Source organism: Microcaecilia unicolor, chromosome 8 (assembly GCF_901765095.1).
Source record: "Microcaecilia unicolor chromosome 8, aMicUni1.1, whole genome shotgun sequence".
In the NCBI taxonomy this organism is placed as follows: Eukaryota; Metazoa; Chordata; class Amphibia; order Gymnophiona; family Siphonopidae; genus Microcaecilia; species Microcaecilia unicolor.
Window position 1 is genome coordinate 48,968,959 of NC_044038.1, and position 26,176 is coordinate 48,995,134.

Here is a 26,176-nt window from a genome sequence, read left to right on the forward strand (position 1 = left end):
GCTTTCCTAGCCTTGCTGTCTTCAGCATATTTTTAGTTTATTCCTGCAGCTGCATGCAAGTTACAGTGCTTTGTCAGTAAATGGAAAGTACATGTTACATGTCGAGGTGACAGGAGGAACTGAAGCTATGCGGTCCATACATGCCAGATACAATTGGATATAACCTTGGTGGTGATGAGAGACTGAGGACCCTACAACTCCAAGATGTTCCAACAGAAATATGTGTTCAGAGAGGAAGGATACCAACAGGCTTATTTTCGAAAGAGAAGGGCGCCCATCTTTCGACACAAATCGGGAGATGGGCGTCCTTCTCCCAGGGTCACCCAAATCGGCATAATCGAAAGCCGATTTTGGGCGTCCTCAACTGCTTTCTTTCGCCGGGACCACCAAAGTTCCCGGGGGTGTGTCAGAAGCATAGCAAAGGCGGGACTGGGGCGTGCTTAACACATGGGAATCCTCGGCTGATAATGGAAAAAAGAAGGGCGTCCTTAACGATCACTTTACTTGGTCCATCTTTTCTTGCGATCAAAGTGCCCGAACTGACCAGATGACCACCGGAGGGCATCGGGGATCACCTCCCCTTACTTCCCCACTAACCCCCTCCCACCCTCCAAAAAAATTTTTTTTTAATATTTTTTGCCAGCCTCTATGCCAGCCTCAAATGTCATACCCAGCTCCCTGACAGCAGTATGCAGGTCCCTGGAGCAGTTTTAATGAGTGCAGTGCCAGAGGCGTAGCTAGGTTTTGACGTCTGGGGGAGCAGACTTTTGTAAAATAGGCGCCAGAAGGGTAGGCTGGCCATAGCATCCCACAGCAGAGAAGGTGCAACTGAAGGAGTGGAACGCCGGATACTGTTCAAATACTATGAATACTACTGAGCAACAGGACAACCTCATGTTTTGTGCCTACTGATGAACTTATACTTATGCACTCTACCTCTGCTTTTGGCTGTTTAGCCACACCCCATTACTGCACTGGACATTTGTGCCTTATCCAGTTCTACTGGTTACTAACAAAAGAACTTTGCTGTTTACTAATGTACAGACAGAATGCAGGGCTATTAGACATATAGCTTGTAACAATAGTTAGCAAGGCTTATACAAGACCAGCTTGCATGTAGCAACGCCATCTGAATAGACGACCTTGGTGGGTGCTGACACCCCCCTGCATTCCTGAGCCGAACCTTATCTCATGTGCTAGAAAGGAGCATTGTGTGTGTAAAGAATAAGCTGCTAAGTTTCGTTTTTCTTGCCAGTATCATTTCAGTGTTATGACGTGTGTACGTACTGAGACTACAATTTTGTACTGTAAGAACTACAAATGTTTACTGCGCATGTCGGTTGTGACGTGTAAGGGGCCAAATGCGCAGGCCCAGTAGGGAAGTATAAATGTAAGTGTCAGATGGTTTATGACACACAGTGTCCCGAGACGACTCGGTGCTGTTCACTTGCTAGCAATAAAGTTGCCTTGTTTGGAACCAAATATTTGCCTTTCGTCTTCTGATTTCCCACCTGTTTCATTGGCGACCCAGATGGGACGGAAGTAGAAAGGGGAATCGGATTATATTCTTCCCCTCCCCCACTGCGGTCGGACCGGGTCATCGACCCCCACCCGCGAAGGTGGTGAGTGGCCACCGCTGATTTCAGCGTCCATCTCCCGGAGGAGGGCCGATCAACTCCGCCTGACTGTGGAGGGGGCTGTGTGGTTCCGACAAGGCACCTTTTTCTATTTCAGAGAGAAGCGTACGACGGCGCGGCCTGCGACCCCGGCGGACAGGCGAGTATACTCTACGTAGTGACCGGCCCAGTAAGGACCGAAGAAGAGGCGTGATCACCCTCTTTTAGCCAGTGACTAATACGGACTATTGGTATCCGACTAGGTCCCGAAACTCACTAGGCTCCGACGACGAAACCGAGCGGCGAACGGGAGGGTTTCTTGTGGCGTATGAAAGTGTGTGAATGGGCTTGCAGTTCCAGGCCGGGCGACCGCGTCCTGGTCAGGCCGAGTGTTGACCCTTCTGTGTCTGGTGGAACGAGACCCCTTACTCCTCCACCGCCCCTTTCCCCCTTTGTCCGTCACCTGTCCTTTGGCACTCAGGTTAGGATGGGCGGGGGTGGGTCTTCACCGTTAGATTTAATGACGGAACACTTTAGCGAAGTGTTCGACCTAGATAAATGTAGCAGGGCCGGGATGATACAGAGATGTCAATTTATGTGGCCGGGGCTAGGAATTGCTGGATGGCCCCCGGAAGGGTCATTCGAGTATGCAAAAGTGGCGGCGGTCATGAATATTGTTATAATTGAGGGAAACCCAGGCTGTCCCGAGGACATTCCATACATAGAAGCGTGGTTGGATGTAGTCCGGGATCCGCCGGCTTGGGCCCAACGGAAGGTAGAAAAGGCCGCCCTCATGTTGGTAAAGCAGAGAAAAGGCCGGAAAACTAAACTTAGAACCCTGCCGACCCATGCCTTCGCTCTCCAAAGCTCGGCAACCGTTGCCGTCCCGAAGGCCGCAGGGACCGCCCCCATACGGCCTACCGCCCCTAGCACTGAAGCCACTGAGACCACGCCCCCTGCTACCATAGCCAAGGCAGGAACCACGCCCAGTACTACCAACACACTTTCTAGAAAGAAACCCCCAAAGAAAACCGCAGGGAAAGTTCAGGGTTCGCCCGAGAAGAAGCCTCCAAAAGCCCCGATACTTGCTACGGCGGACGCATACGAAGACGACATTGCGCCGCCGCCATATGCCCCTATATACCCTGACCTTACGGGCCTAGCAGAAGGCCCCGCTGACGCCGAGACTTCCGGGTCAGAGTCAGATGCTGGGGAGACGTCCCAACCAGCCTCACCTGAGTCACCTGGCCCCGCAACCACACGGAAAAGTAAACGGGTTGTGAAGAACATTACTCGGTTCCCCCAATCGAGTCCGCATCAGGCCTTCCCGTCCGGCCGAAAAGGGGGAACCTCCCATTTATTCCCAGTTCGACAGTCTACCACCTATACCCCTAACCCGGCGGAAGGGGGGGGCCAGCCCATTGAATCAACAGTTTATAGCCACGTTCCCTTCTCAAGTGCCGATTTGTATAACTGGAAATTCCATGGGCCGTCCTACGACCAGAAACCCGAGCAGTTGGTAGAGCTGGTGGAAGGCATTATATACAGTTATAATCCGACTTGGGCAGACCTTAGGCAGTTGAGCGCCCACATCCTGACCACTGAAGAACGCCGCCTTTTACAACAAAATATGGAGCAAGCCATCCGGGATGCTAATCCAGCCCATGCCAACTTACAGAACCTAATAGAAACGGAGGCGCCCATCGCTGCCCCTACGTGGGACTACCGAACCGCTGAAGGCCAAACCTTTATCCGCCGATACCAGCAGGCGTACCTGGCCGCCTTAAAGAAGGGGAAGCAGAAGGTTACCAACATGGGGAAAATCCACAGTGTGGTCCAACAGAAGGACGAGAGTCCAGGGGACTTCCTTGAACGACTTATGGACGCATTCAGGAGGCACAGCCCGATAAATCCCGAAGACCCTAAGAACCTCCCAACCGTGGTTATGAGTTTTGTTAGCCAGTCAGCACCGGATATACGAAGAAAGCTACAGAGAACGGAGGGGTTCGAAGGGATGAGCCTCAGCCAACTGAAAGCTATAGCTGATCGCGTATTCGGATATCGCGACCAGGAGGAGAAGGTGGAGGCCCGGAAGGAATCGACCAGGCGGATGCGGGAGAAGGCAGATGTGTTGGCCACGGTGCTGGAAGAACGAATGAGGTCTAGACCAAGAGGAAGGGGCAGGAGAACAAGAGGAACGCGGTCCCCCATAGGGCGTAACCAGTGTGCAAATTGCCGACAAGAAGGACACTGGTGGGCTGATTGTCCAGAGGAGATACGGGACAGCCCGAGAGAAGAGGAATCATGGGACCGGCAGAGAGAGGAGGAGACAGGCGACCATGCGGGGGCCCCCAGGCGAGGCCGGGGAAGGGGCCGAAGAGAGAGAGGACGGGATGACCGGAGGGAATGGCAGATGGCTGTGGACGCCACCCGAGACAGCACAGCATGAAGAAACCGGGAGGGCAGAGTCCCCACTGACCCTCTGGTGGAAATTCGGGTGGGGACAGAATCTATGAAGGCCTTACTAGACACGGGGGCCCAGCGATCTGTTATCACCACCGCCATAGCCCCAGCCACGAAAGAAACTATACCAATTGTGGGAGCCTCCGGGAAATCCCTTGCGGCCCCCCTCCTCAAAGAGCGCCAAGTCCAGATCGGAGGGACGATGGTGTCCCATCAGTTCATACACATCCCTGGATGCCCAGTCCCCTTAATTGGTCGAGACCTACTCTGTAAGCTCCAGGCCACCTTGAAGTTCAAGACCACGGGTGAGGTAGAAGCTCGCTTTGAAGATCGGCCAGTGACACTCATCTGCCCAGTAAGAGAAGAATGGAGACTACACGCTCCCCCAACTGTAGGGCCTGGCAGCTGCCGTTACGACCAGAATACCTCTTTTGCCCAGCAGAGACGAGCCATAATGGATGAAGTGCCTGATGTATGGGCAGAAGTGAACCCCGGAGGACTGGCCGTTAACGCTATCCCTATCTGGATTGAGCTCAAACCGAACGCTCAAGTTGTCACCCAAGGACAATACCATATCCCCTATGCGGCCCGGCATAGTATGCAAATTCACCTACAGAAACTCCTCCAACAAGGGGTCCTTAAACCGACTAGATCCGCGTGGAATACTCCATTGTTGCCCGTCAAGAAGCCAGGAACATCAGAATACAGACCCGTCCAGGACCTGAGAAAAGTCAACAACCAGGTAGCCGACATAGTTGCCCTCGTACCAAACCCCTACTCCATCCTAGCCCAAGTGCCATCCCAGACTAAGTGGTACAGTGTCATTGATTTGAAGGACGCCTTCTTTTCCATCCCTCTTGCTGTTGACAGCCAAAAGTTGTTTGCCTTCACATGGAAAGACTTGCAGACGGGAACCAAGCAGCAATATACATGGACCCGTCTTCCCCAGGGGTTCAAGAACTCGCCTACCCTCTTCGGCGACCAACTCGCCCAGGACCTGAAGACGTATCAGGACGAGTATGGGCCTGTCGTCCAATACGTGGATGACCTGTTGGTGGCCCGTGAAACATACACGGACTGTGCAGAGGCTACCCTTTACCTCTTGAAAACCCTGGAAGCCCAGGGGTACCGGGCCAGTCGCAAGAAGGCCCAGATATGCGAGATCGAAGTCGAATACCTGGGTTTCCGCCTCCGAGAAGGAACCCGAAGGCTCGGTACCCCCCGAACCCAAGCCATCCGCAACCAACCCACTCCTGCAAATAAGAAGGAACTACGGGCACTCCTCGGAGCCGCTGGATATTGCCGCATTTGGATCATCAATTTTGCTATCCTGACCCACAGTTTGTATGCCAAACTTAAGGGGCCTGAACTCGAGGGCCAAGATCTCCGGTGGGAGAAAAGCGAACTGAAAGCCCTTCAGGACCTTAAGGATGCCCTTGCGGCCCCACCAGCGCTCGGACTGCCAGATGTGACTAAGCCGTTCCACTTGTTCATCGACGAAAAGAAGGGATTGGCACTTGGAGTCCTCACCCAACTGGTCGGCACCTGGCAACGCCCTGTAGCATACCTCTCCAAGAGCATGGACAACGTGGCACGAGGATGGCCGGGCTGCCTCCGAAGCATTGCGGCGGCCTGTCTGCTGATACACGAGGCCAATAAACTCACGTTTGGCCAAACACTTTTTGTGACCACACCCCACGCCATCCGCGGCCTACTCGAGAGCCACGGACCTAGATGGATGACCAACTCCCGATTGGTTAAATACCAAGCCCTCCTGTGCGAAAATCCGGAGGTGCGGATCCTGGACACAACCAACCTTAATCCTGCCACCCTCCTTCCGGCCCCTGAATCACCACTCCACGACTGTGAGGAGGTAATGGCCACTGTGCACTCGAGCAGACCTGACCTGAAGGACCAACCCTGGCAAGGGGGGATTACCCTTTTTACCGATGGAAGCAGCCAGGTGATAGAGGGAATTCGAAGAGCTGGCTATGCTGTTGTGTCTGAGGACCACGTGATCGAGGCTATGGCTCTGCCGCCCGGAACGTCAGCCCAGAAGGCGGAACTGATTGCCCTCACCAGAGCCCTCCAGTGGGCTGAAGGAAAGGTTGTTAACATCTACACAGACTCCAAATACGCTTTCCTCACCCTCCAGGTGCACGGAGCCTTGTACAAGGAGAGGGGATTTTTGACAGCTGAGGGGAAAGGACTTGCAAATGCCGCTGAGATCTGCCAGTTACTTGAGTCAGTATGGAAACCGAAGAAGGTGGCTGTGATGCACTGTAGGGCCCACACCGGGAGAACGGACCCTATTGCCCGGGGAAATCAGCGGGCAGACGACGCTGCAAAAAGGGCAAGTCAGCTCCCCCACTCCTCTCACCCTTCTGACCCCGTACTCGTCGTCCAGCTCCCTACGGAGACCCCTATCTACACCCCCCAAGAAACGGAATGGGCCCAACAAGAGGGTCTACAGTCACGCAATGGCTGGTGGATACTGCAGGATGGGCGCATATGGATACCCGAAGCCTTGGCCTGGACGGTGGCCAAGGAGGCTCACGACCGTACCCACCTGGGAAGGGACGCCCTGGGGCGCTTACTTGAAAAGACCTACTACATCAACAAACTATCCCTGTGGACAAAAAACGCTTCCAGCCGATGCGCGACTTGTGCCCGGAACAACCCTCGAACGGGGCCCGGCCCTATGCCAGGACATGTTCTCCGAGGCACCAGCCCTTTCCACGTGTGCCAGATTGACTTCACACACATGCCCCCGGCGCGCGGCTACAAAGCTATCCTCGTCGCCGTGTGTACCTACACCGGATGGATTGAAGCCCAGCCCACTAGAACGGAAATGGCTAAAGAAGTTACCTCCCTACTACTTCATCAAATCCTACCCAGATATGGTCTCCCCAAGCAAATCAACTCTGACAATGGTCCCGCCTTCGCTAGCGAAGTAACACAACAGCTCAGTACCAGACTGGGCCTCGATTGGAAGTTGCATTGTGCCTGGAGACCCCAAAGCAGTGGAGTAGTGGAGAGGGCTAACCGATCCCTGAAGAACCAGCTAGCCAAGCTATGCCAAGAAGCAAAAGCCAAATGGCCCGACCTGCTTCCACTGGCCTTGCTGCATCTTAGGTGTACCCCCAAGGCTACCGGCCTTACTCCTTACGAGATGATGTATGCTAGGCCACCACCACTACCCTCCTTTCCCGACTCCTTGCAGATACAGGGTGAGAGTTCCTTAGTGAAACAGATGAGAGCTTTACACCAGGTAGTGCAAGACATCCAGCAATACACTGAAAGAGTAGCTCCCTTGGTTCTCTCCAATCCCACACATCGGTTCAGGGTAGGAGATGAGGTCTGGGTAAAAGAGTGGGATGAATCTGACTGCCTAAAGCCCAAATGGAAGGGGCCCTCCCTTGTTCTCCTAACGACTTCAACCGCTGTTAAAATTGCAGGAAGCCCAGTGTGGATACATTGGACCCGACTGAAACCTGCTGCTCCCACTAGCAGCACCCTGAAGCGTTGGACTGCGCACCAACATCCTGACGCTCCATTACGGCTGACTCTAAGGAAGACGTAAACCACCAGATTCATGCCTGCCCAGCAACAGGAACTTAGCTTCTGGACCCACTGCGTTTTCGGCTCTCTGTTTATTGCTGCCTTCATCGTGGGCCTCATTATCTTCTTGCTGCAAAAGCTTGGATACCTCCCACCATATATATGATGCTGACCATCTTCCTTCTCCTGTGTGCAGTCCCGAGCTATCCTGCCACTTTGAGCCTGAATTGCACTGAATGTTTGCGCCTCGTGCGCCACCGTATAGAGGGAGGATATCACCTAGTCACTACCCTCATTCACCAGACGCAGCCCCCGGAAGGCGATTGCCAGCTTCTCCCGACTTGTGCCCTCATCACTCCGAATGGCCTCCAACAGTTCCACAGATGCCTCCAAGGAAATCTCACTATCTGCCACAGCCCTACCAAACCAAGATACTACAAACACGGGGGTCCTTCAGTATAATGGAAGCCGGACGACCTGGTGGCAAACGGATAACCTGCCCGCCCCGGAGCCTATCTGGACAGAACCCACCTTGAACACGACATGGACATACGGAGGCAACGCTTCCCTCAAGTGGGTAGCCCCAGCGGGCTACTACTATATCTGCGGGCGCAGGGCCTACGAACAGCTCCCGGCCCGCTGGTACGGTACCTGTCTCTTGGGCACTGTTCGACCTAGCTTTTTCCTTTTGCCCCTGCGAGTTGGCGAAACTTTGGGTATCCCCCTATACGTGGAAAAGGGGCCAGATAACCCGGCCAGACGTAAACGGTCCTTCCTAGATACCAAGCCCAAAGTCCAAATTGGAGACTGGAAAGACAACGAGTGGCCGCCTGAACGCATCATTCATTACTATGGACCGGCCACATGGGCTGAAGATGGTACATACGGGTACCGTACCCCTATCTATATGCTGAATCGTATTATTCGCCTACAGGCCGTACTCGAAATCCTCACTAACGATTCGGCCCTTGCCCTCAATATCCTAGCTCGACAGAACACTAAGCTCATTACCGCCGTTTACCAAAATCGCTTGGCTCTCGACTACCTCTTAGCCCAGGAGGGGGGGGTGTGTGGCAAGTTTAACCTCAGTAATTGCTGCTTACAAATTGATGACCAGAGCCATGTCATCAGAGAAATAACTGACCGGATGGTGAAACTCGCCCACGTCCCCGTCCAGACCTGGAACAGTGCGTGGGATTGGACTTCCTCCCTCACCAGCTGGTTGCCAACCTCCGGGAGCCTGCAAGGCCTCCTTGTCATGGGTGGCCTGTTTTTGTTGTCCTGCTTACTAATTCCTTTATCTCTTCCCTTTGTTTTCAGATGTTTCCGCTCCACCATGGAGAGCATCGCTGACCGCCGGGCTGCTGCCCAGCTCATGGCTCTCCAGATGTACTCCCCCATTCCCCAGTCTGATGAAGCTTACGACGAAGCACCTTGTGGCTGATGTGCACTTTGAACCCCCTGAGTCACTTAAGGGGCCATTACCCTTGTGTCAGCACAAGACCGGATACAAAGGGGGGGGATTCCACTAGGGGCCCTCCGTCTCAACCCCGGCGAAGCAACCAACGGCTGCGCAAGGGCTTAGGGCTCGCTTGTTGCCTCTCTCGCTGACTACCCTTGTCCTTTCTTTCCTTTTCAGGGCTCATGGAGGTGATACTCTCCACCAAAATGGATGTTCAAGTATCAAAAGGGGGGAATGAAGGAGTGGAACGCCGGATACTGTTCAAATACTATGAATACTACTGAGCAACAGGACAACCTCATGTTTTGTGCCTACTGATGAACTTATACTTATGCACTCTACCTCTGCTTTTGGCTGTTTAGCCACACCCCATTACTGCACTGGACATTTGTGCCTTATCCAGTTCTACTGGTTACTAACAAAAGAACTTTGCTGTTTACTAATGTACAGACAGAATGCAGGGCTATTAGACATATAGCTTGTAACAATAGTTAGCAAGGCTTATACAAGACCAGCTTGCATGTAGCAACGCCATCTGAATAGACGACCTTGGTGGGTGCTGACACCCCCCTGCATTCCTGAGCCGAACCTTATCTCATGTGCTAGAAAGGAGCATTGTGTGTGTAAAGAATAAGCTGCTAAGTTTCGTTTTTCTTGCCAGTATCATTTCAGTGTTATGACGTGTGTACGTACTGAGACTACAATTTTGTACTGTAAGAACTACAAATGTTTACTGCGCATGTCGGTTGTGACGTGTAAGGGGCCAAATGCGCAGGCCCAGTAGGGAAGTATAAATGTAAGTGTCAGATGGTTTATGACACACAGTGTCCCGAGACGACTCAGTGCTGTTCACTTGCTAGCAATAAAGTTGCCTTGTTTGGAACCAAATATTTGCCTTTCGTCTTCTGATTTCCCACCTGTTTCACAACTAGACATTCATAGAAAAGTCAAGGCACTGCTAATGCGCCCCAAGCTTAGGGGACACTGGTGGCTGCTTTAGAGTCTCATTGGGATTAGCACATTTTCCAAAGGGAATGTACCTAGGCTCTGACTCTCTTATAAAGGTAACAACCAAATAGGAACTTCTCTGACCTTTTACAATGTACTGCCAAGTGGCAGCCAAGTGCAAACACAAATACAAACATAGACCGAACAAATATTGTTTACACTTGCAGCCTATATTAGCATGGCAAGACATTGGCATTTGTGTGCTGTAAAGTGGAATTTCATACAATAGGCTGCAGTTAGAAAAATGCTGAGGTGGATTTAGTGACAGTGCTGGTACAGTACTGAATCTGAATTTACAGAAATACAGGCTAATAAATATAAAGCAAATGTATACGCTGATATCTTTTTACTGAAACTTTAGACACTTTAATCAACTTACAAGTACTTGTATTATGCCTCTTAAAACAGAGAGAAAAACCAAAGTTCAATAAACAAAGTTCCTTGGTTAAGAACCATTGGTCTAGGCACATGCAGAAACACACACACACACAAAATGATGAAAACAAACTTCTCGAGTGGCTAAAATCACCAAAACTCTGGTTAATGACTTTTGTGTGGGCCCTTTTCTGTATATACTTCCCATAGTCTCACACACTGCACAAAATTCAATGGCAGATCACAGGTTGCCCACCCTGGGATAGTAACTCAATATAAACCTTGCACCTCCAGTTCTGTGTACCCCACTTGCAACTCACCATAGAAAAAATATTCACCAATATACCTACTACTGGGAAACTAGAACAAGCTGTACCGTTACAGATTCCTACACAGACATGCTAGCACAATCCTTCATCTTAGTCGCACAGGCGACTGATAAATAAATTGAGTGCCCTTTTAGTAATACCCATATCATGGCGTATTACATATTTAATTAGGACTAGCACTCAGCACATGTTTAATATATAATCTTGTACAGACTCTGAGGAAACAAGTTTTCCAGAACGGAGTTAGATAGATGCTTAGTCTCTGAGCAAAATATTAATATATTCTGGTCTAGTATTAACCAAAATTGGCTGCTTCCATATTTCTGACTTATCAGTCATTTGACATTTAATCATGATAAATATCCAATTTTCAGGCAGATAAGAGAAGAAAAATTACAGAACTGCCTTCTTGGGCCAAAAAAACCAGGAGGAAAGCAGAAACCTTGGGATCCACAGGTAGAATAATATATGTATTATTTCTGACTCCTCTTCTAGAAGAGCTGCCAATTCTCACTGCCTAAAAGGGAAACTCCCCCTTATTGCACATTTTCACACTTTGTCTCATCCAAGAAGTTAAAGAACTCCAGTATTTTTCAACCATAGGATAAGTTTGTTACCTCTCTCTGATGAGCTTTCAAGTGTTGGCGTCCATGCACGGTCCTTTACCCCACACAGCGTCAGAGAGGTGCTCGGCTCACATAGCTGACGCCGAGGCTGAGAGGCTCCGCCTCCGAGCGCCGAACAGCTGGACTGTACTGCGGTGCCTAACACTGCGCTGACCGCGGCAGTGCCTGAGGAGGACCCCTGGGCCTGGCTCTGCCCCACAGTGCTGCTTGGAGTCGGAGAAAACAGATGAGAAAGAGGAACGTCGTCAAGAGCAGCTTGTCCACATGGCTTAGCAGTGCAGCAGTCTGTTCCCTTCCTGGTGCTGTATGTTAGAGCAGAAGCAAGCACTCTAGGAGCTGTCTGTCAGGTGAGGACAAGACAAACAATGATCCCGCACTTCCTATTTGTTATGGCACCGCGGTCCGTGCGGGAAGACAGCAGCGCATAGGTGCCGTTTATTTTGAAAAATCCATTTGGGGGAGCGACCGCTCCCCCTGCGCCCCACCTAGCTATGCCACTGTGCAGTGCACTTCAGGCAGGCGGACCCAGGCCCATCCCCATCCCCACCCCCACCTGTTACACTTGTGCTGGTAAATGTGAGCCCTTCAAAACCCACCACAAACCCACCACAAACCCACATGTAGGTGCCCCCCTTCACCCCTTAGGGCTATGGTAGTGTTGTACAGTTGTGGGGAGTGGGTTTTTTTTGGGGGGGGGGTTGGGGGCTCAGCACCCAAGGTAAGGGAGCTATGCACCAGGGAGCAATTTATGAAGTCCGCTGCAGTGCCCCCAAGGGTGCCCCGTTGGTGTCCTGGCATGTGAGGGGGACCAGTGAACTACGAATGCTGGCTCCTCCCATGACCAAATGCCTTGGATTTGGTCATTTCTGAGATGGGTGTCCTCGTTTTCCATTATCGCTGAAAACCGGGGACGACCATCTCTAAGGTCGAACTAAATGTTGAGATTTGGGCATCCCCGACTGTATTATCGAAACGAAAGATAGACGCCCATCTTGTTTCGATAATACGGGCTCCCCGCCCCTTTGCCGGGACATCATGCGAGGACGTCCTCAGGAAAACCTGGGCACTCTGTTCGATTATGCCCCTCCTTGTGTTTTATAATATCTACTTGCTTGCTACATGGTTTTTTGCACGCTGGGAGCACGCGTTGCTGATAAGGAATTAGCCAATTGCCACAAAGTGTGCGTGTGAACACAAGTAGGAGAGGATGGTAGAATACAGGAAATTGCCATTTTTGTATATTACTATATTGTGTGATGGAAGGTATCAGGAAAATCCATATATGACCATAAGTTACTTTAGGAGAAATCACATGATTTAGGAGAAATGAAAATTACAACAGTATATATGTGTATAAAAAAGTTTTTGCTGAGCAGTTTTGTTATTCAGTCTGTGCGTCTGGCTACTGGGTGACAAACTGCTCCAGAGAGAACAATTATTTTGCATTGGCTTAGTGAGATACCAATAAAGATTTTTACTGGTTGCGCCTATATCTAAGTCTGATTGTCTCTCTTATTTCAGCCTCTAGGGCTGAAGTATTTTCCCCTTACCAGGGGCAAGGGACAGGATTACACACTCCAATCTCTCTGAATAGACTCCTGGGTTCCGCTACACTTCTTTAGCAAACATTTGAAATATCTAGGTTCCTGTATGAAGCACGGGCTGCATTTTTAATAAAATATTTCACATCTCCAGGATAATTCGAGGGGGTCTCTCGTTTTGCTCATTTCACTCCTTTATTACAGGGCCTGATTGGTCACTGATTATTTGGTGCATCAGGTTTAAGGTGTTGGCTTTACCCTTTAAGGCCCTTAACCCATTAGTGCCCAATGTTCCCATATGTGGGAACAAATATGGGAACATTGGGCACTAATTGGTTAATAATGATGCACTTTTAAGTATTGCATCATGTCTGAAAATGTATTGACCAACCAAGAGTATTACACTCTCAAGAGAAATGTCTATTAGACATTCCCTATTTTCACCATGTCCATTCAGATGAAGATTGTGCTCATATGTTTTGTATTGGAGACCGTTTTAATTATAAAGCACTTGAAAGCGCATTTATTCCATCAAGTGTTTGCATTGAATTGAAGTTTTCCTGTTTTTAATCTTAGTTATTTTAAATAAATTTATGATGAAAGTTGTTTGTTTTCATATGTTTTGATTTTTATGAAGAGCCGGATCACCCTCTACACACATAGTTCCATTGCTTTCAATGGAAGTAAAATCTGGACTGGTTCAACCTGCCCTGTTTTTTGTCTGCAGCCATATGGTAACCCTAATCCAAAGACACCAAGATCCTCACAAGGAGTATCCCTAACCACACCCTCTCCAAAGGACATTACCTGATGTGATACCTGCAAGCAAGCCTTCTCTGGAGTAGCCCCCACACTCTGGAATGCACTCCCTGAAAGGCTCCGCATAATACGAGACTATCTTTATTTCAGGAAACAGGTGAATGCTTGGTTCTTCAACCAGGCATTTAATGGAAGAAGTAACTAACTTGCTAGTCTCAAACACACACACAAGGAATGGCACCTGCTGCATATACTCTAGCAGGATAGGTTTATCCACTCCTACCCTAGCTGAGATAATATTTAAGCATCTCTCTGTCTCTCTTTAAATTAGTCCCCTTATTTTCTAACTGCTCTTACTCTCTTACCTATCTATATCGGTTAGGGTGGTGGACTTTGGTCCTGGGGAACTGAGGAACTGAGTTCGATTCCCACTTCAGGCACAGGCAGCTCCTTGTGACTCTGGGCAAGTCACTTAACCCTCCATTGCCCCATGTAAGCCACATTGAGCCTGCCATAAGTGGGAAAGCGCGGGGTACAAATGTAACAAAAATAAATAAAAAATATGTTCTATCTTTGCTTAAACCCTATGCTGTCTATTAAAATGTTTTATTATGTATTGTGTTGACATTGTAAATAGTATATTATGCCATATTTTGTACTGTTATTGGAATATTTTTACTGCTGTAATAGCCTATTGCTTATGTTTGACTTATTCTAGCTGTACACCGCCTCGAGTGAATTCCTTCAAAAAGGCAGTAAATAAATCCTAATAAATAAAGAAATAAACAAAAAATTAAACTACACACAATATTGGAAACATGCCTAAACTTGCTTGCACAATCTTCTGGTGACTTTTACACAATTAGGGGGCTAAAGGCTCATGTGCCAATAAAGTACAAGCACAAACCTTACATAAATTGCAGCTAAAGCAAAGATGCAGACATTTGCTCCTGCTCAGGAGTGGCTGTGTTTATATGTAAAGTACATGCAAAAATCATGACTCCACCCAAAAACTATCCTTGAACATGCCTACACCTGGGTTGCATGTACTGTGAAAGGGAAAGAAGATGGGATTTGATATACTGCCTTTCTGTGAAGACAATCAGAATGGTTTTCATATGATTTAAATGTTCTTATTTTGTACCTGGGACATTGGAGGGTTAAGTGACTTGCCCAGAGTCACAAGGAGCAGCAGTGGGAATTGAGCCCCAGTTGCCCTTGTTCTTAGGGTGCTGCACTAACTACTAGGCTACTCCTCCACTCCATGGGAATTTTCTACAGGTTGCCTAAAGTTAGGCACTGGGATGGTACACGCTAAGCATGAACATACAAAGTTGTAGTTACACATGTAGGGACAGACTCTATATATGGCACCTAGAAAATCTGCATGGAAAACATTTCTGCTGAAGCGTATTCTATAAGGGGCACCTATATTTAGGCGCAACATATAGAATACGCTTGATATCCTAGTGTCCTAAAACTACATGCCTCCATTTACACCAGTGAAAATGTAGCATAAATCCCAGCACTTAGATTTAGGTGCAATGGGCCATATTCTATAACTACACAAAATTTTTGGAACGCCTACGAAACCCCCATTTCCGCACCTATAACACACCCCTTTTGCCTGTGGGCATTACAATTTTGGTGTAGTACGTTACACCTGATGCTAGGGTCCACCTTGGGGGTTAGCACCCAAGAAAAAGATCTAGGTGTCATTGTAGATGATATGATGAAATCTTCTGCCCAGTGTGCAGCGGTGGCCAAAACAACAAATAGGATGCTAGGAATTATTAGGAAAGTGATGGTAAATAAGACCAAGAATACTGTAATGCCTCTGTATCGCTCCATGGTGTGAGCTCATCTTGAATATTTCGTTCAATTCTGGTCACCATATCTCAAAAAAGATATAGCGGAATTAGAAAAGGTTCACAGAAGAGCGACCAAAATGATAAAGGGGACAGAACTCCTCCCATATGAGGAAAGGCTAAAGAGGTTAGGGCTCTTCTGCTTGGAAGAGAGACAGCTGAGGGGAGATATGATTGAGGTCTTCAAAATACTGAGTGGTATAGAATGAGTAGAAGTAAATCGGTTTTTCGCTCTTTCAAAAAGTACAAAGACTATGAGACACTCAATTAAGTTACATGGAAACACTTAAAACAAATAGGAGGAAATATTTTTTCACTCAAAGAGTAGTTAAGCTCTGGAACTCGTTGCTGGAGGATGTAGTAATAGCAGTTAGCATATCTGGGTTTTAAAAAGGTCTGGACAAGTCTATAGTCTGCTATTGAGACAGACAGGGGAAGCCACTGCTTGCCCCCCACCCCCCGTATTGGAAGCATGGATTGTTGCTACTAATTGGGTTTCTGCTAGGTACTTGTGACCTGGATTGACCACTGTTGGAAGCAGGATACTGGGCTAGATGAACCATTGGTCTGACCCAGTATGGCTATCCTTATGTTCTTATATGCATAACTGGAGGAGTGGCCTAGTGGTTAGGGAGGTGGACTTTGGTCCTGAGGAACTGAGTTCAAGTCCCACTTCAGGCACAGGCAGCTCCTTGTGACTCTGGGCAAGTCACTTAACCCTCCATTGCCCCATATAAGCCATATTGAGCCTGCCATGAGTGGGAAAGCACAGGGTACAAATGTAACAAAAAAAAAACTGGCATTAGACTATAACATTCTAAGCATCAAATTGTGTGTGCACATTCATAGAATTAGGGGCTGTGTGTTGTGGGCATCATATGAACTTTTATTATCAGCATTTTACATGTATACTGTCATATATGTGTGAAAATGCCTTTATAAATTAGCTTTACAGTGACCTTCATCAGGAGTGTCCTTAGCCCATGGCTCATGATTTGATCTGATCAAGGCAGCATCTTGATGGTGACAAACTATTTCCACTTTACAGTGATGGACTTGACAGTACCCCAAAGAATATTCAAACCTTTGAATAATTTTATCCTGGAGTCCAAGTTGGCAGCTTTGTGTTTGGCATGTTTAGACTTTTGCTTCAAAGTCACTTTACACAACATCTTGACTGTTCATCCCGGAATATTCAGATCAATTCAGATCAGCTATTTAACTTATTATGGGTTTTGAAGGAAGTTTTTGGCAACAAAGCTAATTTAGATTTGCTACGACAAAGGACATTTAGACTTAAAACAATCAAGACTTTTTTAAAAAAGCTTAACTGTTCATTAAAGTTTTTATTATGTAATAAATCAACATTTGCTTTGTGTATACACAACATTTTTACATTACATTTACCTGACAAAACTCTTGTCTCTTGTCATTTGTTCTATCATCAGATTCTGAAGAAGGCAAAGAAAATCACATGTACACACATTACCAGCCCAATCAACTCAAACCTGGTTACAAATCCACATACATAAAAAAATTATCCACTGCCCCCCCCCCCATCTCTCACTCCATCAAGTATGGTTTTAGAGGCATCTGCTTAGCCTGTTAGCCCAACCCCCTGCCCAACTATCTCCATACCCTCTCCATCTCTGGCTTCTAAATATTCTACAAATGGCGCTTCCATGTAGCTATTCCATCAGTCTCTACTGCACGCCTGGACTCAAAAATGTCAGGAAGTATTTTTTCACGGAGAGCGTAGTGGATGCTTGGAATGCCCTCCCGCGGGAGGTGGTGGAAATGAAAACGGTAACGGAATTCAGACACGCGTGGGACAATCATAAAGGAATCCTATTCAGAAGGAATGGATCTTAAGGAGCTTAGCCGAGATTGGGTGGCAGAGTCGGTGGCGGGAGGCAGGGATAGTGGGTGGCAGAGTCGGTGGCGGGAGGCAGGGATAGTGCTGGGCAGACTTATACGGTCTGTGCCAGAGCCGGTGGTGGGAGGAGGGGCTGGTGGTTGGGAGGCGGGGATTGTGCTGGGCAGACTTACACGGTCTGTGCCCTGAAAAGGACAGGTACAAATCAAGGTAAGGTATACACAAAAAGTAGCACATATGAGTTTATCTTGTTGGGCAGACTGGATGGACCGTGCAGGTCTTTTTCTGCCATCATCTACTATGTTAACCAGGAACAGTGCTTTCTTTTTCTCTAGGCTCTTCTTTCTGGATGGAACTCCCTTCCTGCACCATTGCAGCTTGAGTCATCATATCCTATGTTTAAGGCCTTTACTCTAGCATGTGAGGGCATCCTCTGGTGGGGGTGTTAAGGAACTTACTGGCCTGCTACTATATCTCTCCTGTCTTCTCTACTTTCTTTTCTCTTTGCTATTGGTTATGGAGTTCCTTTCCACTTGTTTTCTCTATTTAACTTCATATACTACCTTGGTTTGTAAGAAAAGCAGGTTATCAATAGAAATAAAACAAAATAAAACATGGAAAAGAAAATAAGATGATACCTTTTTTATTGGACATAACTTAATACATTTCTTGATTAGCTTTCGAAGGTTGCCCTTCTTCGTCAGATCGGAAATAAGCAAATGTGCTAGCTGACAGTGTATATAAGTGAAAACATTCAAGCATTACTATGACAGTCTGACAGGGTGGGAGGATGGGGGTGGGTCGGAGGTATGCATGGGGACATCAAAGCATAAGAAAAGCAGAATATTAAATCCAAAATAAACAAGCATTTGTTCCACCCATTACAGTTAACTTCTTCAATAACCATATCATTCTCCCCCTGGCATCTGCTTTAAGTGCTGGGACACCTACCCTTTCCAAAGCGGTCACATGTATACATCTGGCAGCCACAACAAGGAGAGGGGGGATACAACTAAGGTTTCCATGGTTGGTGTCATGATTGCTGAGGTTGTCTGGGTCTTGCCGCATCCAAGTAAGTAGGTTCCACTTCCTTGGATGCAGCAAGACCTGGGCAACTGGAAGAATCCTGAAAAACATAGTAACATAGTAGATGACGGCAGAAGAAGACCTGCACGGTCCATCCAGTCTGCCCAACAAGATAAACTCATATGTGCTACTTTTTGTGTATCCTTACCTTGATTTGTATCAGGGCTCAGACCGTATAGGTCTGCCCAGCACTATCCCTGCCTCCCAACCACTAGCCCCGCCTCCCACCACCGGCTCTGGCACCCAATCTCGGCTAAGCTTCTGAGGATCCATTCCCTCGGAACAGGATTCCTTTATGTTTATCCCATGCATGTTTGAATTCCGTTACCGCTTTCCTCTCCACCACCTCCCGTGGGAGAGCATTCCAAGCATCCATCGCTCAGAGGAATCTTATGGAACGGGTTAGTTATTTTGAGAGAGAGACTCTAGGAGCTAGAATTGTTCAGAGGGAATAGTTTCTAGGTACTTTTTCGAAAGGTCTGGGAGCAATTTGATAGGAATATTGTTGGAAAATATATGCCTACGTGAAACGTTATATTCTATTGTTTATTTCTCCTTGCTGATCAAGCACTTCTTTTGGTTCCTTACATTTTTTGAAACTTAATCATTGTTATTATTGTTCTTACTGCTATGTTTGAAAAGTCAATTAAATAAAGGATTTCTTTTCCCTTTCTGTAGGATCTCCTGGTATTTGATTATTAGATGGAGATCAGGTGACCTGGTCCCCAGCACCTACTGCTCCAGTGTCCTCATAACCTGGATAGGATCCAGTGATCTCTCTCACTCACCCAGGCTCACAGAAAGAGGCCATTCAGAAGGTGGCAGCTGGCATACAAGACAAGCAAGGTCCACACCAAATGGATATGACAAACATTCCAGAAATAGCCTGAACCATGCAGCTGGGACCAGGCGGCTCTGCAGCTGACACTGCAACTCAGCCCCTGGTTGGGAGAAAACAATGTATAAACAATTCCTTTCCAGGAACAGCATGAATGCAGCTCACTGAAGATTCAAAACTTACATACAGGCAGCTTCAGAGAATACATACATTTATTTATTTTGATTTTGCTCACACCTTTTCAGTAGTAGCTCAAGGTGAGTTATAGTCATTCAGGTACATTGGGTAATCAGGAGACCTAGGATCAAACAAACCAATTGTATCACAGGCCGGTGCTGAGAAAAAGAATTCAGATATTTAAACCTAGAGAGGGACAAACAGCGAGACAAACACACAAGCATACATTCAGACCCACACCCCCCACACACCTCATCATACCTGCAGACCTTCTTTCTCAGAAAGCCATTTCACACGCATTCCCCTCCTCATCTCCGACAGAGACAGACACTCATTCACGGACAGACATACACAGACCCTGAGACACACAGAATGAGTGCTGTAATATCTTCTGTCCCTGCTGTAAGCCTATTTCTTATAAAATATCTTTTTCCAAGCCACACCTGTGTGTTGTATTATTGTGCTACAAAACCCACTGTCCCTGAGAAGTGGACCCAGGACCAGAGAAAGGAACCCAGAACCAGACAAAAGCCAGAGCTGACATCTGACCTCTGGGGGCCATAACAGACATCTTGGAAACCATAAGGAAGACCAAAGTAAGAAAAGGATGACAGGGACAAGACAGGAGGTGCTACTGTTCTTCCTTATGGATGTGTTTGGAGAAGTCAAGTGTATGAAATGGTTAATTCGTTTCTGTACTTCCTCCTCTTCTATAACTCAGTATTCAGATATATAACTACTACTACTACTACTTAACATTTCTAAAGCGCTACTAGGGTTACGCAGCGCTGTACAATTTAACATGGAAGGACAGTACCTGCTCAAGGAGCTTACAATCTAAAAGACAGGTGTACAATCTAAAGCTTACAATCTAAGAGACAGGTGTACAATCTAAAGACAATCTAAACAATCTAAAGACAAGTGTAGAGTCCGTCTGATAGGGCATACTATATTTCACGAAAGGTTAGGTGCCGAAAGCAGCATTGAAGAGGTGAGTTTTAAGCAGAGATTTGAAGATGGGTAGGGAGGGGGCTTGGCGTTGGGGTTGAGGAAGATTGTTGCAAGCATAGGGTGAGGCAAGGCAGAATGAGCGGAGCCTGGAGTTGGCAGTGGTGGAGAAGGGAACTGAAAGGAGGGATTTGTCCTGTGAGCGGAGGTTACGGGCGGGGAACATAGGGGGAGATGAGGGTAGAGAGGTAGTGAGGAGCCGCAGACCGGGTGCATTTGTAGGTAAGGAGGAGAATCTTGAATTGTATGCGGTATCTGATCGGAAGCCAGTGAAGTGACTTGAGGAGAGGGGTGATATGAGTATATCATTTCTGGCGGAATATAAGACGTGCGGCAGCGTTCTGAACGGATTGAAGGGGGGATAGATGGCTATGTGGGAGGCCGGTGAGGAGTAAGTTGCAGTAGTCAAGGCGATAGGTAATGAGAGCGTGGACGAGAGTCCGTGTGGTGTGCTCAGACAGGAAAGGGCGAATTTTGCTGATGTTGAAGAGGAAGAAGCGACAGGTCTTGGCAGTCTGTTGGATATGCGCAGAGAAGGAGAGGGAGGAATCGAAGATGACTCCGAGGTTGCGGGCAGATGGGACGGGGTGGATGAGGGTGTTATCAACTGAGATAGAGAGTGGAGGAAGAGGAGAGGTGGGTTTAGGTGGAAAGACGAGGAGCTCGGTTTTGGACATGTTCAGCTTCAGGTGGCGGTTGGACATCCAGGCAGCAATGTCAGATAAGCAGGCCGATACCTTGGCCTGGGTCTCCGCGGTGATGTCTGGTGTGGAGAGATATAACCAGCTTTCTCTCATATCCCTTCATAGTGAACATCACTTTCAATGGGTGCTGTTTTGGCCTAAGAGAGACGGTTTGTATGTTATGCAAATTAATAAATACTAGCTCATGGTTTACATGTTATGATGGAGTCAACACAAAATTCATTTTAAGTTGATTGAACATATAGGGACCAATATTCGGCCTGTACTGGTTGGCACCACTACAGTTAAAATAACACCAGATATTAGTGCGGTGTCTGGATACAGGCCGGGGCTGAATCACCAGTTTCAGCGCTGACCAGGGGTGCTATCCTTTTAGCGATCATATTCAGATTGTTAATTAGATAAAGTTAGGAGAGTCCCCTTATTACATTCAGAAACTGCTGGTGAAAAAGAGTCAGATGAATAAGGTCCAAACCTAGCCATGGACCCTGCTAAGAAATCAAGCCCCCAACTGAACCAATAGACAATGTGCTGCTCTGGGAGAAATTATTCCTCACTGGATACTTCATTGCTAGAATAAAAAAAAGTGCTTTCATTTAAAACAGTTTCGTTTTGCTATTTTCTGCATAATAATCAATAATAGACATATTTGGCCTGATACTGAGCTGCTGCATTTGTCGTCTCTTTTTAGCCTTGACCATGGCATTTTAGTACCAGATAGTGGCTAGCACTGAATATCTTCTGGGTGAGGCAAAAAAAATAAAAATAAAAAAAGTAAACCCCTAGATTTTTTATTGCAGTTTTGTCTGCAACCACTTTGAAATTCAGTGAGAAATTTTACGTACTTATTTAGTCATCATAATTTCATACAACTGTTAAACAACATTTAATTATCTTAAGCTATGTCTACGTTATGGACATTTTAGCGATACTACCTAGGGGCCCTTTTATTAAGCCGCATAGGCGCCTATGATTACCGAACGCACGCCAAATTAGAGTTACCGCGTGGCCCTTGCGGTACTTTCAATTTTGGCGCTTGTCTGCTATGTGTGTCTGAAAAATATTTTTTATTTTCTGGCGTGCGTAGGGCGTAGGTCATTACCGCCCAGATTCTTTACCGCTACGTCAATGGCTGGCGGTAAGGTCTCAGACACAAAATGGACGCGTGGCAATTTTGATTTTGCCGCATGTCCATTTTGGCAAAAAAAAGGAGGCTTTTTTTACAGGCACACTAAAAAATGGATCGGTGTGCGTCCAAAACCCATGCCTACATTGCCACAAGCCATTTTTCAGCGTGCCTTTGTAAAAAGGATTCCATAGTGATTTTTGTAAGATCTCAAGTGGGTGATATTACACAGGAGTTGTCATGCATGTTACGCAGTGCTAAGATGATATAGAGGGGCATAATCGAATGAAAACATCTATCTCCATGGGCGTTTATCTCCGAGAACGGGTCCGTGAAGGGGCGGACAGAACCGTATTTTCGAAAAAAATAGACGTCCATGTTTTATTCGACAATTTGTGAGCTGGGCGTTTTTGTTTTTCAGCGATAATGGAAAATGAAAGCGCCCAGCTCAAAAACGAATAAATCCAAGGCATTTGTTCGTGGGAGGGGGCCAGGATTCGTAGTGCACTGGTCCCCCTCACATGCCAGGAAACCAACCGGGCACCCTAGGGGCACTTTTACAAAAACAAAAAAAAAAGTTAAAGAGCTCCCAGGTGCATAGCACCCTTCCCTTGTGTGTTGAGCCCCCCAAATCCCCCTCAAATCCCACTGCCCACAAGTCTACACCATTACTATAGCCCTAACGGGTGAAGGGGGGCACCTACATGTGGGTTCAGTGGGTTTGGGGGGGTTGGATGACTAAGCATTAAGCAGCACAATTGTAACAGGTGGGGGGGAGGGGCCTGGGTCCACCTGCCTGAAGTCCACTGCACCCCCTAACAACTGCTCCAGGGACCTGCATACTGCTGCCAGGGAGTTGGGTATGACATTTGAGGGTGAAAATAAAAAGTTGTGAAACATCATTTTTTGTGGTGGGAGGGGGTTAGTGACCACTGGGGGAGTCAGGGGAGGTCATCCCCGATTCCCTCTGGGGGTAATCTGGTCATTTAGGGCACTTTTGGGGGCCTTATTCATGAAAAAATAGGGTCCAGGAAAAGTGCCCTAAATTCTAGCTACAAACGCATACTTTTTTTCCATTATCAGCGAAAGGCGCCCATCTCTGTTCGGGTGATAACCATGCCCCAGTCCCGCCTTCACCACGCCTCCAACATGCCCCCGTCAACTTTGTACGCTTCCGCGATGGAGTGCAGTTGAAAACGTCCAAGTTCGGCTTTCGATTATACCGCGTTATTCGTTTTTGTGAGATAAACGTCCATCTCCCGATTTAGGTCGGAACTTGGGCGTTTTTCTCATTCGATTATAAGCAGGATATTCTTTTACATAGCCTGCAGGTAGGTATGTTCTGAGACAAAGTTTGGGCAGAGCACAGGCAAAGTTACAATTTACACATATTCTTTATAAAATACACATATCCCTGTATACTTTCTCTGCAAACATTTACGCCTAGTCCCAAGCTGGTGTAGATATCCACAGCTTCAATCTATCCTGTCATCTGCCAGTTTACTCCTAGTACAGTATTTTGTAAAACTACACAGAAAAAAACCCCCAAAAAAGTATAACTGCACCTGCCTCATTTATTCCTCTCTTAGCGTTTAGCTGATGGAAATTTTTATGCACTCCTATGGACTTTGGATCCACATCATTCATTTAAAGTTTGTGTGTGATCCCAGAAACGTTTGCTCATATCTGAACTACGAACATCACGAGACTCCTCCTGAAGCAGGCGTTTTAGATGCCGAAACACAGCAGCTCGAGTCTTTTGAACTGTTCCAATAAAGATCACCTCTTTGAACTATCGTCTCCCTTGGTTTTTTGGAACAGCCGATCTACCCTACTCCTTGGTTTTTCTCATTCATTCAAACCTCATTGTGCAAAAGTAGGCGGCAACATACATAAAGCATGTCCATACATATGGGCGGCTTCCTGGCAGTTTGTTGCTTTATGATGTTGCTGTCTACTTTTACGCAAGGAGGTCTGAATGAACCTTTTTTGGGATTTTATTTTTGCATTTGCTGAGAGTACTAATTTGACCCCTGTTTTTGCACAAGGTTGTTCCTATGGATTTTACCCCCCCCCCCCCAACATCCCTCCCTTCACACTCACTTATTCTTTATCAAATCCCTCCCTTCCCCCCCCCTTCCTTCCTCAACCCCTTTCCCCAAGTTTACCTTTTTGTTTGATTTCCGAAAGTCAGCAGTGGTTGCGATTCCCATTTGCTTCTCTGCCCTGCCGCCAGCACCAGCTTCTTCTCTGTACTGCGGCCTGCCCCTGAGGAAAGTCAGAGAGGCAGCCGCAGTACAGTGAAGAAGCCGGTGCTGGCGGCAGGGCAGCATATGGGAATTGCTGCCACTGCCGATTTTTGGAAATCGAAAAGAAAAAAAAAGGCAGTAGTGTACCAAGGGGGGGGGGCGTGGGGGCGGTCCGCCCTGGGTGCACGCCACTGGGGGGGGGGGGGTGCCGCGTGTCTGTCGGCAATGCTGGTTCCCTGCTCCCTCTGCCCCGGAACAGGTTACTTCCTGTTCCGGGGCAGAGGGAGCAGGGAACGAGCGAAGCCAACAGGCGCGCGGCACCCCCCCAGCAGGTAAAAATGCACCTGGGGGGGGTGTCCTTTCGCTGGGGGGAGGTGTCCTTTTGCCAGGGGTGGGGGGGATCGCACAGCACCCGGGGGGGGGGGGCGCATCGACGATCCGCCCCGGGTGTCAGCCACCCTAGGAACGCCACTGAAAAAAGGTAAACCCGGGGAAGGGGGTTGAGGAAGGAAGGGAGTAGAAGCCAGATCATGGCTGGTGTAGGAGGGTGGAAAGGAGCGATACTACTCCATAAAAAATGCTGCCTGAGGCCCCTGCCACAGTTGGCCTAATGGTAGGGCCGCCACTGTTGCTGATGCATAATTGCTTTTTGTTTGTGATGTTATTTTATGCATTTCATGAATGTTTTTATGTGAATTGCTTCAGAAGGATGGGCTTAATAATGAAATAAAATAAAGAGAGAAAATATTCACCTATCTACTGTGCCAGAATACACCTAAATTTGCCTATTCTTCTGCTGACCACAAGAAGCTCAGATCAGTGGACCCTAGCCGTGTCTCAACTTCACTTACCGCCATGACCAGCTCGAAGGGAGACTTGTACACACGCACCGGCGACTGGTACTTCTGCACCATTGCCTCTTCCCATCTATGATCAGAGCGTTCAAAACTGAATTTCATTCGTTATCATCTCACCAGGTCATGAATCAGTCAGAGTGTCAGTCACACTTAAGGGGCGTGGACAGCCCTTCCTGTAAAACAGCATAGACATGCATAGAAAGAATTCAGTAGTCAGAGTGTAAAAGGAAACAGAGCCACAGAACGACAGTGATCAAACCTAAGGTCCCCACAGATCAGACTTTAACTTTGCTTCTGCTTTGCATTTATACACACTTAGGGACCCTTTTTCTAATGTGTGCCGTGCCACTTTGAAAGGCCTGTTCATATTTTTGTTCTTGCAGGTTGTGCACTAATGTTTCCATTAGTGTGTAGAACCTGCAAAAAGAAATTAACATGGGAGCACTTACCACCTCCCATTTCAGAGGCACTAAGTGCTACCACACTAAGTCTGTGTTATGTAGTTAGCATGTGCTAATCAGAACACACTAGCCGTATTGAGAAGGCAACTCTAATAGAAGGTTGCAAGCAACATGACCACATCACACCAATTCTGCAAAAACTTCACTGGCTACCAGTATAATATAGGGCTAAATTTAAAACTCTCT

General features: G+C 47.6%; 1 protein-coding gene across 2 annotated transcripts in view; it reads right to left on the reverse strand.

Annotated features, from left to right (window-relative positions):
- SEC14L5 (SEC14 like lipid binding 5) overlaps positions 1-25,678 on the reverse strand; it is an 82,924-nt gene extending 57,246 nt beyond the window's left edge. For both annotated transcript variants that reach the window (XM_030212653.1, XM_030212652.1), the window contains exon 1: positions 25,524-25,678. In XM_030212653.1, the coding sequence (XP_030068513.1) occupies positions 25,524-25,631 (108 nt within the window). In that variant the 5' untranslated portion in view covers positions 25,632-25,678. The remainder of the gene's footprint in view (positions 1-25,523) is intronic.
- Positions 25,679-26,176: the final 498 nt, after the last annotated feature.